General features: G+C 37.9%; 1 protein-coding gene across 1 annotated transcript in view; it reads right to left on the reverse strand.

The window, feature by feature from the left end:
* JAKMIP1 (janus kinase and microtubule interacting protein 1) overlaps positions 1-12789 on the reverse strand; it is a 316709-nt gene that overhangs the window by 15084 nt on the left and 288836 nt on the right. The window contains exons 7-10 of the mRNA XM_073342539.2: positions 9623-12190; positions 8094-8195; positions 6181-6327; positions 677-838 (exon numbers count right to left, since the gene is read on the reverse strand). Coding sequence (XP_073198640.2) covers positions 677-838; positions 6181-6327; positions 8094-8195; positions 9623-12190 — 2979 coding nt within the window. The remainder of the gene's footprint in view (positions 1-676; positions 839-6180; positions 6328-8093; positions 8196-9622; positions 12191-12789) is intronic.

The raw sequence follows: 12789 nt of genomic DNA on the forward strand, positions 1-12789 counted from the left end.
GAGCTGCTTCATCACTGGCCACCTCAGGTTACTTAATCACAGCAACACCACATTAAAAGCCTTATTCTAGTATCCATCATTATGTATGCATCCCCTCCTGTACCCAATGAATCTTTTATACAGCTTCTCCAGAGAGTAGTTTCCCCTTTCCTCATCTATAACATGTGGTAACAGGAGGAATTTTCTCCATGAGCATTTGATGACAGATTTCAAATGTGGGCATAGATCATGTGTGCATGGATCTTGGCACAACTTTGGATAGACTTTGCTATGTTTTGTAGTCTTGTACAGCATCTATATATTACAGTGATGGGAATTTTAGAAATCCAGATATTGGAGAGAGGAGAGCAAGATTCCCCAGAGAAGAAATTTGGATGCCATTTTGCCTGCAGTTAGACTACAGGAATTATAATGGAGCTTGGCAGCAGCCTTAACCATGGAAAGACTATCATCTTTCCATATCAGGCACTCAGACATTTTACCACCATCTTTTCACTCCCTAGCCATGATCAGCTTTATGTGGCTGCACTGTACACACCATTTTATTGCCCTTATAACCATTCCTTAGAAAGAAGAATATTTTGGTCCTTTCATGTCAGAAGAATAAAGTGGAATCAGCAAGCTAAGCCCATGTTAGTCCACTCAGTTAAGCACATAAAAGCCAGCTTTATTATACCTCTTCACACAGCTGAGCCTGAAGGCATTCCACTTGGTTTTGCAAGTCTTGAAACTGACTTTGTAATACAGTCTGGTCCCTTAGTTGGGATTTCAAGGTCAGCACTTGCTGTTCTAATCCCTTATTGGCTATCCTATCCTCTTTCAGTTCTTGGACTTCCTTCTGTGTGTATTCAAAAAAACAAATATATATATATATTTAAGCTTGATGTATAAACTCATACAACTATTCTTAGTAGAGAATGTGAAAAGAATACCCAAAATCTGTCAATCAAAATGTGCACTTACCTCATATGTCAAAATTATTTTTTTAACCTTTAAAGCCAGTGTAGGTGTATAACTTAAAGTATCATAAATATATTAGCGTCTGTCAAACAAGAATGCTAAAGCACCTTTGGAACAATGAGTTCACAACACCCTTGTGAGATGGCTATAATAAGAATACATATTTCACATATGGGAAAACTGAGGCACAGACAGGTTAAATGACTTATCCAAGGTCACAAAACAAGTAAGTGTCAAACAAGAACAGTCCAGGAGTGCCCCACCCACGGCTACTACCTCTGTATAACACATCCCTTCTTTCCCACACACATTCATTTCAAACAGCAGTATTCTCTCTCACACATCTATTTTATTCTCTGAAAACCATTAAAATTAACTGAGCATCTAACATGTTATTTAATTTAAAAAGGTAATATAAGAGGTTATGGAATGTGGAGGAAGACAAACTTTTGAATGTAACTCCTGCTCTTTTGATTTGTTCTGTTTCATACATTTAAACTGAAAGGATTTGTGAGGACTTTAAATTCACAGTCTGAACCAATATATCAACTCCAAGATCTATCACCAAGAAATTATGTAGAATATACAGACTCAGAATGGGGGTGCATAAGAAAAATATATATGGTCTTACGACCTTATATACACAAAAGTCTGGAATTATTAATTAGATGCATGTAGTACTGTTCAATTTTCCCACACTGTGTTGTAAAGTAAATGTTTACATTGATTAAACTTTAAAACCTTAATTTAAAAACTCGAGTTAAATCCATCAAAACACCATTTTAAAATTACAGTATTTTTGTGACTACACATGCAGGAATGTAGTTTAATTTCAGCAGCTATTTATAACTATATAATTGGTAGAAGAACTGTTATTCATCTATGGTTTGTAGCACCATATATATATGGTGTTTTTCTTAATTCTGTGACCAACATCCTGAATTTTACATCACTGGGCACTTTACCATATCAGACCATAGTACAGAGAAGGCTCTGTTTCATAGGAAACAATAGTAAACTGGAGTGATCGTCATGCTACCCTGATAAAACACCTCCAACATAGATAAAATTTGAGGTTTGTCATGAAACTCACCCCTTCTCACTGGAATTTTAATGAGTGACCATGTGTTGTCTCTCTAATTTTTAGCTCCCTCTTGTGTTTCGAAAACAGAACACAAGTGTCTATTAGACTTATGCAGCCAGGCTGATTAGGGTCGAGACATCAGGATCTGATGGTATCTACGGGTAACAACAGCCAAAGGTACGGAGATAAGACATGGTTTTTCTATGTTACTGAAATCCTCCACCTTTTTATTCCTTAAGTAAATGCCTGCCAGTGATTGCGGAGGATGTAATTGCTGATTGAACTGAGGAGGTTTAATTCAGTGTCATAAAATATGATTCTCTTTGCATTATGTTTAGTTTAAAGACACTGACTCTTTCTGTGCATTTGCTGACCAACTCTGAAACCAGAAGAACTTCCAGAGCAAATATAGTACTGTTCGTAGATTTTTAAGGACAGAAAGGACAATTTATGATCTGAATAACCTCCTGAATAACAAAAGCCATTGAAATCACCTGTTTTGGGGTCAGATTTTCATAACCGTTCAACTCCCATTTAAACCCCCAAATAAGGCCAGATTTTCAAAACTCCCAAATGAGGACCAGATTTTCAAAAGGGCTCAGCAGCCAGCATCTCCCACTGTGAAACTTATGGCCAGATTTTCAAAATACTCAACATGCTGAAGTTTTAAAAAAGATACTGGGCACATAATTAGTTCTCTAAATGAGAGCTCTTCTGAAATAAGTGGCCCTGATTATGAATGCTGAGCAATTCTGAAAAACTGTCTCAAGATTGGAGACGGAGCATGTCTAGTGGTTAGAGCACAGGACTTGGAGTCAGAAGTTTTACGTGGGCTCTGCCACTGATGTGCTATAGGACCTTGAACTTATCCTCTCAGTGCCTCATTTCCTCCCCTATAAAATGATTACCTCCTGTACGACAACTCAGAGCCCCATATCAACCTACTGCATGGTGGTGCAGAAAGTCTTGCATCTGCACTCAGCACCCCGGTTAATACCATGACATGTGCAGACTCTGAGGTAAGTGATAGACTTCAGCCAGTGCTTCCCATAAGCAACAAATGCTCGCTTAAGAGCAAGCTGACAAGCAATCCTAGCTCTATGTGTGGGATATCTTATCTTTCTCATCTAGACCACTAACCACCCTTGCATCCTCTCTCAAGCTCTGCAGAGATGATACAGTCTGTGATAAAGTCTGTGAGGTAGGGTAGCTTAGCACTGAAATTAAGCTATCGTGATTTACAAATTGACTATGTTAATATCTTCCTGGGTGAAGTGCAATATTTTGTTTATGATGGCAACCAGACATGTCAAACCCACAAACAAGAAAACAACTCAGAAATTGGGCTTGTTTTTGGCTTAATTGGCTTGTGAGTTGCTTGTTGGCTAGTTTTTGGCTTGTGGCTTTTTTTTTTTTTTTTTGCTCAGCTCCTGGAAAGCAGGGGCAAGGGGAGGCAAGCAGAGCAAAGGAGGGAGAGAGTCAGGGGTGCACAGCGGGCCCACCACAGTCCCAGACTGCATGCTGGGGGGATCTAGTTACAAAGTGTTGGGGTTCTTAGGGATTGGCTTGTTTTGGCCTTGGTTTGAAATGGGATTAGCTTGATTTTTGGCTTATTGTGAAAGCCGGGGTGCTTATTTGCCACATGAAAGTTGGCAACTGTGGTGGCAACTTACTATAAATACAGCTGCAATCCTCAGCCCAACCAGTTACAATCAGGAGGGGAAACATGCCCAGAAAAGCAGCTCATGTTAATCACCGTGCCAAAACTCTTAAATTTGTTTGTTTGTTTTAATTAAGAGAATGACTTTCTACCAAGCAAAATTCAGATCATTTCCTTCACATTGAACAAAAAGCCACTATTATTTAGAGCTTCATGGCTGTAAAAAGGTTTCTTGTAAAACGGAAAATTCATACGGAAGCAAATTGAGAATAGAACATTTATTAAAATAAATTCACTCCGTATCTCAGCAATAGAGCCTTGGCTATTGTTAGGATAGTTTGTGTATAATAAGCGCTTTTCTCCCTTTCAGTTCAGCTTCCCCTATTGTTTAATCCTGACAGTGAAGTCAATATCCTGTGTTTAAGGCATCACAAACTCTTGCCATGGAAATAATTGCAGTGTCACATACTCATGAGGGGGCAAACTCTGCCTTCAGATGTATGTCTGTAGCCCCTTTGATCTCAGTGGGAGCTGAGTGTGTACATCCAAGAACAGAATTTGATCCCACGACCTGTTTGAATTGGACAAAGAGAGTGACTCTGAAAGGGGAAGGGGAAGCTATTGCATAAGTGAACATCAGTAATTAGCAAACACTAAAAAAATTTATGAAAGCAGGACAAGATCAGCAATGAAGATATTTATGGTTTGGTTTCAGCAACTTCTCAGGCATTAACATATTATTAGGAGGGAAGACCAACAAATTACATAGAGTGTTTACTAAGGAATGCTGCTACAGGGCTGGCAATCACATGATCGACAAAAGTGTCAGTGGCAAGATAATATTGCCAATGACGGACAAAGACTGAACATCCAGATAGGCTGTCTTAAGGACCTAGCTAGAGATGGATCTGGGTAGCACTCAATCTGCAAGGAGGTTATGTCTCTTTGGGATTTGCCTTGATGGTGATATTTATTTGAAGGAGTTCTTCAGTACAAATGTTTATTTAAAACTTTGTCCATCGCGCTTGTTGCAATGCTGTCTGAACACCTCATGAACATTCAATTAACTTACCTTCATGACACTCCTGTGAAGTATGCCAATATTACTTGAAGGGCTGGTTTAAAATTTTCCATCCAAACTGGTTTTGGATAGAAAATTGGATTTTCATCTAAATGAAAGTTTTCAAGAAACAACTCTGCTTTTTTCAAAGTTTTTGATCTTTCAACAAAAAAACAACCCCCTGAAAACCAAATAGGTTTTGGTTTAAGGACAAAACCCAAAATATTTAGATTCAGATATGCCACGTGCCTCATGGGAGATGAGTTCAGTTACCTCGTGTCCCTGTTCTCTTCTATGGGCTGGGCTCCCCTAGACTACATCTCCCACAAGTCCAGTGAGACAAAGAGGAGAGATTGTGGTGTATCATGGGAGATGTAGACCTACCAGGGAGATGGCTTATAGAGGAAAGTGGGAGCATGACCAGCTCTAATTACTATCACATCTCACCATTGAGGAATTGAGGCACAGCGAGATTAAGTGACTTGCCCAAGGTAAACAGGAACCTGTGGCAGAGCCAGGAAATAGAACCCACATATTCTGAGTTCCAGTTTAGTTCCTCAACCTCTTATCAAGTCCATGTATAAATCTGTTTTTATATTTATTTTGCTTGAATTTTCATTTACTTTTATTATATAATTTCTGCTGTTTACTTTTTTAACTATATAATTAAACATACTGGTCAATGGAGTTACTCAGGATTTATGCTGGTTGAACTGAGAGCAGAATTTGGTCCAGCTGTTCCTATCATTCCTTTTAGGATTGTGTCTCAGCTCCCCTGAACTGGTATTTATTAACCCCAAAGTTGAATATATAGATGTAAAGGATTCCATAAAGCCTAGCTGGCATCATGGCAAAACTCCCATTGACTTCAGCGGGGCCAGGATTTCACCTAATGTGTCCAAATAACGAAACTGATCCTGAGAGATGCAGAGCATCCATATCTCAGTGGGATTTGTGGGTACTCAGTACTTCCAAGATCAAGCCAAAAAACGATAGTAATATGCCAACAGCAGCAGCACTGAAATACCCCTATGGAATGAGAAGACATCAGCCAAGCAAATAACCCTGGTACATCACAGTGCATAATGGTGAGGAAAGGGGAAACTTTAGCCAAGGATAGCACGGTGATCCCGGTTATAAAAAATTATGTGAATTCTTTAGTATTCCTGCAGAGCAGAAGGACTTTGCTTTTAAAGTTGTCATCTACAATATGCACAGTAAATTGCTCAATAGTCAGTTTATCTATTTTAGAAAGGTTGAATCATCCCTGCCTGGATTTGAACCTCTGCTTTCTGTAAATCTAGGTGTTTCAGGCTTGTTTCAAAATCTGTTATTCTGAACACTAACCCATTTTCTGTATCCAAATCGTCTTCTCCCAAGGAGTACCTTTTCCCTCCATTCTACTTACACACATACCATTAACTGGCAGCACTGCTTTCTAAGCCTTTCCCCGCCATCTGCTTGTTTAAGTTGGTGTAATTCAGAGAGTGCCTGTGTCAACTGAGTTCTGACCTCTTCATATCTTGCTTCTACAAAGCCAAGTTCTCGGTACCACTTCTGAGCCTACCAGAGAAAAGGAATGAAAAAATAAAATTACAGATAGGAGTTAATATCACTTCCCAATATGTACTTACAACCTACGGGCTGGATTCTGATCTTGCAGACACCAGCTTTACACTGGGTGTAACTCTACTGAATTAAATGGAATTAGACCATGTAAAGCTGGCCCCACGACCAAAACACGACCAAAACAGAACCAGGCCCTTGGAATAAATCCTAAAAGAAAATTATCCATGTGAAATACATGCACTTGAAAACTCTGAGTGAAGCTCAATAAATGATATATGATATTTCAAAGTATCTTAAGTGAAAATCAGACTAAAAATAGGATTTTATTAGCAGGAAAAAAATAATAAAATGTTGCATTTAAAACACTGGGAATGGGGAACACAAATGGAAAAAAATCATCTGTCTGTTTTTGCATTATTTCCATGATGCATTATCATAGATTCCACTATTAATTGTAATTTTGAAAATGTAATTGCACGACAGCATGCAATTAAACATCTGACTATTCTGCTACGCCCTTACATGTAAGACCTCAAGTCTTCTTCCTTCTGACTGTTTGAAAACAAAGGCTACACCTTCTTCTAATTTAACAAAAGAAGTTTTTTGTACTTTTAACATTTTCTTTTATTTATAAAAGGACCAAAGTTGGTCAGATAAAGAGCCAATTACTGGGACAGTCCCTTCACATGCAATCTAAAAGTTATTGGTCATCATCTGAACAGACAAATGCATGAACAGCATCACTCATTCAAAGAAATAAAAAAAAACCCCACTTCTTCTATTCCTGAGAGAAATTAATTTATCTTTAAAACAATTTTTTTTAAATAAATCTTTCATCAAACTATCCATACATAAATTTGCCACTGTGCAATCTTATTACTGTTACCCTTTTCCTTGCTCACCATGTCAACTTGTTACTATGAGTTATTGTACCATGTCTACAATTATTTTTGCCAACACCTGTTTTGCAGCATCTAGGAAATGTGAACTTGCCATCAAGCTTTGGAGGAATATATTCCCATTTAGATAATGGACAATGTGGTTTGTTTTTGCAACAGAAAAAGATGAGGAACACTGAAGTTGGTCTGTTATGAAAGGCACAACTCAAGAAGAAGTTTCCTTTGCTTGGGGTTAGGTGGGTGATCTTTGGCATTGTGATTCAATTAGATGGCTGCACACAACAAAATGTGGACTTCCAAAGGCAAGGGTACTCATTCAGTGAAGATATTCCGTAATACGGAACTTCATGGTTACTGTGTGGCCTGTGAGTGGATACTGCAATTTGTTTCTCTTTATCCCTCGGTAAAGGAAATGGCTTTATGTGTGCCTCAGGTTTTTCATGCTTCTGTGTCTTGAACAAACCCTTCTCATTTGAAAACTGGAAACTTTGCATTTAGCACTGTCTAAATCATCAGAGTTTCTAAGTTACCACAACCATTCATATTTATCTTTCCTAATGGGGGGAAAGCCGTTCTGCCCAGAATCTAGATGACAGATTCTTTGTGCAAGGGTCTCCTTATTAAGCACTTTCTGTTGTGACTCTGATAAGGCAATGCAACTGTAATTCAAATTCTGACCAGTAATGAATGACTGTGCAAGTCATCACTTAACTGTGGGCATCAAAGAGACACAGGTTGGTTCTCTAGATCAGAGACTCTTTCCTTTTGTAATTCTTTGGAACACTGGTGGAAACAAGAAAAGTACGAGAAGAAAACAAGAAACGGATTTGCTTCACATAAATATATCAAATGGGAGATTACCTCTTTTTTGGCCTTTTCTAATTCCCCTTGTTGTACTTTTAGTTCTTCCTTTGACCTTTCCAGTTGTTCTTGCATTGCACTGTAGCTTTCAGATGTGCTGCCCTGGATAAAGGGCAGAAAAAGAAACAATTCCCTTCACACATTTAAAGTAACACACAACTTCTTAAAGGTGTGTGTGAATTATTTTCAGCTCTTGAAAGGAGGGCTTTAATTTAGGAAGTGTAAGAGTAAACTAGGTATGGTATTTCCATCTCTGTGTACTGTGGGTCAGATCAACAGCACAAAGGAGACATAAAATTGCCTTAAGGAATCAGCAGAGGATTCTCCTAGTATAGGGGAATCTTCAACTAGCGTACATCAGCTGCTCTTGGCTCCTTGATACAATGGAAGCCAGGAGCCAAGCTGAGGTGGGCAGGGGTTGTATCGAGGACAGGAATCTACTTGCTTCACTATTGCCCTCTTCTCCCCTGGTACGCTAAGCACTGCTCTGTTGCAAGTAGGGATTTAGCCCTGTAGCTTTCCCAGTATCTCAGGGCAAACTCAACATTTTTTGGATTCCCTTTTTAGAGAGATACAGACACTTCTTGCAAAAATATCTGAGAACATTTTGGACCTGATTCACCAGAACGTTTATTCCTGTTTTATGGGGTAAACCTGGGCCAATGTGGAGGAATAATTCTGCTGGTTTATAGTTTCAAGGGAGGGGTTTTTTTTTCTTATTTTTTCATTTAAATTACTAAGAATATTTGCATGAAAATAAGATCTTGGAGATAAATCTGCTCCTGCTGATCATCCTCAGCGGCAGTCAAATTCTGTGTTTATGACATTACAATACTCTCCTCAGAAATTAATTGTGATGTTGGTGAGGTTTATGAATTTAGGGGGAGAAAAAGCAGGAGCAGAAGAACCATTAAGAAACAAAGATCCTGTGTTCAGGCAAATATCCCTAGCAATCAAAACAATGAAGAGCAACAGACAATTTTTTTTCTAAATGTGAACATTTTCCACAGTTTCCCATAAGACATCACTGCTAGGGGGCCCTAAAGATTTCATTTCTATGGAATATGTACATGGACAGTAGAACTAGGAGGGAACTGGATTTCCATTGAAAAATGGAACAAAGCCAAAACATTTCAAAATTTCCTGTGAAACAAAATTCTGAAAACAAATTTCAGCTTGATCTAAATACTTAGTTGTGATAGAACTGAAATGTCTCATTATGAATTTCAAGTTTTAAAAGGTCAAAATCATTGTTTTCTATATAATATTTTTAGTTTGAAAAAGTCATTTCAAAAAATAAAAAATCAAAATATTCTGTTCTGACAATGTCAAAACAGGACATTTTGACATTGAAATGCTTCATTTGGTCAAAAATTGATGTTTTTAAAAAATCATTTGTTTCAGCTAAAATTGTCCAACCAACTCTAGTGTAAATAAAGTGGCTTTCTACACTAGCCATTCTGACATTTGTGAAAAGAATGTATTTTTATCATAAAAATTGAAAACTGCTCCATTTGGGTTCATTTTACCTTTGAGGACTCTTGTAGCAGTTCCATATTCTCCAGCACTTTAACACAACATTGAGAAAAACTGTTGCTTGATATTTTATCTTCTGTTTCAAAGGTTAACTTTGCCACCTCTGGTCTCTCAGAAGTCTTTTGGAGCACCCTGGAGATCGCAATGTTTTGATCACCCAAAAATGCACTTATCCCAGCATTACTAAAATGGAATTTAGAAGTCTCAGTGTTTTTAGAACATCCCACTTGACAATATCCTTTAATGCTACCAATTTCCTCTTCTGAACAGGTGTCTTTATCTTTCCTAGTGAGATAGTTTGAGGGTTCTATAACTTGAATTCCTTTTTCTTTAGTATGTGTTTTACCAGAAGCCACCTCTGTTTCCTTTTCTTGCATTCTATGTGGTACAGTCTTATTTTCTTGCTTCAATCTTAGCAACTTTCCCTCTATTCCTGAAATTTTATCTTTTATCGGGTCTTCATAGCTGATTCCAAGAGCAGACATTATTTCCTTCAATTCATTGTTTTCTTGAAGAATGTTCTCAATTACTTTCTGAGATTCTAGAAGCTGTTCAGAACTTTTCCTACGGACTCCATTCATATAATTTTTCAGTATACGTTTTTCCTCTTGTAGATCAGAAATTGTTTGGTAGCATTTGGTTTTGCACTCATTCAATTCAGAAATCATTGTCATGTGTTTGTCTTGTTCACATTTTAGCTCACTCAAACTTCCCAACAAAGTTTCTTTGTCTCCTTCTAGTTGAGATATTATCTGTAAATTTCTCTCTCTCTCTTCTTCCAGTTCATGAGTTTTTTTAATGTATTTTTCTTTGTCTTGTAATAGTTTAGCTATTTCTCTGAAAAAGCTATTTCTCTCCTCTTTGAGACCAGAAAGCAGCTGGAAATATTTAATCTTCTTTTCATCAAGAGCTACAATTTTCTTGAGAAATTTATTTGATTCCATCACTGGTATTTCCTTTTCAGAATTTCTATCTTCCTTTTTAACCAGGTGAGACACATTCTTGGAAAGGATTTCAGTCTCACCCAAGAGAACACAAATCGCTCCTGGACACTTAAAATTCTTCTCTTTTGAAACACTGTTATAACATTTACCATATATTTCCTCCTTGGCTAATAACTTTTGGGAAGAGTTAACATCAGTTTCATGTGCTGCTAATATGTGTTGAGAATATGCATCTATCTCCTCTTCTAGTGCACACATCTTCTGATAATATCTATCATTCTCTTCCTGTAACATGAGGAGTTTCTGTGAGTAACTCCCATTCTCTTTCATCAGTGCAGATATTCTTTGAGAATATATATCCATGAGCTTCTCTAACTTATCTGTTTTCAGGGTATATCCATTGTTTTCTTCTGTTGCTGATAGATAATGAACATGTTCAAAATATTCTTCCTCTTGTGCTAACCCTTCATTTAAGTATATATTTCTCTCTTGTGCAGGAGACAATATATTCAGTGGATACATATATTTATCTTCCTTCAGTGCAGACAGTTTTTGAGAGCATTTACTATATTCCTCTATCTGATCAGTCAATTGTTTGCATGATGACTTATCCTCATCTTCTCGTTCAGACAGTTTCAAACATTGCTCTCTCTCTTCTTTCAGTCCAACACTTTTTTGTCGACACACTTTTATTTGGTCAGTTAGATTCTCGGGTTGTTTACCCTTCTCTTCTGTCACAAAAATGTTCTTTTCTAGGCATCTTCTGTTCACTTCATCAAAGGTAGAGATTGCTAAATGTTTTCCATGTTCATCCTTAAATTCAGAGTTTTCTTGAGGATATCCCTCTAATTCCTTGTGTAGGACAGACATGTTTTGGTCACCTGGAATGCTTGCTGCATGAAATTTTGGTTCTGCTTCTTGCTCCCCAGTTTCATCATGTGCAATTTTAATTAAAACTTTGGTGGCTTTTTCAGAAATGCAAGTTATTGTTCTGATTTGTGCTTTCTCATCCCTTTTTTCTTCTCGCTGAGATTTCTCTGGACCATTTCTACTTTGATTTTTTTCATCATTTATTTCTTTATTCGGGTTTTTCTTTTCATCTGTGCTTTTCTGTATAGCTTTTTTATTTTGCAAACATTTTTCCATATAATGTTTTTCAACCTGGAGTTTGAAAATTTCAGTCTCAGTGTTAGCAACCTTTTCCTTTAGAGCTTCAGAATCTTTACCAGAAGAAACTCCTTTCACAACATGCAAGACACCATTAGAAAGACAAAAGTTATTGTGATATGTCTGGTTGTAATTCAAATTCAGCATTTTGTTCACTGGGAAAACAGATGCTGATCTGACACTTAGGACCCTGGGGATTTCAGGTTCTAGCAAGACAAACTGAGGATCAATCAAAGTGGCAACCTTGAAGACAGGCAAAGGATTAGCTGGTTGATTTATAGCTTGTTCCTTTAAGAGAAAGAAATATCCTTTTTCTTTGGTCCCCTTACTTCTCCCATCATTGCTTAGCCTCTCAGAGCAAAATAAGATTAGCTGTCTGTTTTTAAGCTGGCTTGGAGTACATCCAAACAACGGAGAAGCACCATCTGATCTTTGTGTGCCAAGTATGACCTGGTAATAAAGAAAAGAGAATGTCTCAAATTGAAAAACATAAGCTATAAGGAAAGTTGCCATGTTGCTATTTCATATATACTTGCCTTTTGACTTGACCATCTTGAAACATTTTATTATATATATTTATTGTTAGCCAATATCATATAATCTATGAATGTCTTATACTCATGCTCATCTTCCTTGTGGAAATCTACTAGTAGTTAAAGTGTGGAAACCTCTGTTCTTTGTATGTGTTATGACAAAGCTCTGTCCTTGCCTCCGTGGGTCCCACGTTTCCTGGCGGATTTCACTAGCCTCAGAGGCTCACTGTGACCCTCTATGTAACCCTTCTCTCTCTAGAGACAAGGGTCACAGTCTATTGAGCCATATTCATCATAAGCTAGCAAGGGAGGTGAGGAGAAGCTACCCTTCCTGCACAGTCTCTGTTGTCTCCCAGTCTCAGTGATTAATCAGGAGGCAAAGGGGTGGTGTGGGGGGGAGCCCAGGCCCACCCTCTACTCCGGGCTCCAGCCCAGGGACCCGAATAGTATCAGCTATGGTAGAAACATGACATGTACAATTCCCTGGGCTACTTCCCCCACAGCAACCCTCACTTC

Source organism: Lepidochelys kempii, chromosome 4 (assembly GCF_965140285.1).
Source record: "Lepidochelys kempii isolate rLepKem1 chromosome 4, rLepKem1.hap1, whole genome shotgun sequence".
Classification (NCBI taxonomy): Eukaryota; Metazoa; Chordata; order Testudines; family Cheloniidae; genus Lepidochelys; species Lepidochelys kempii.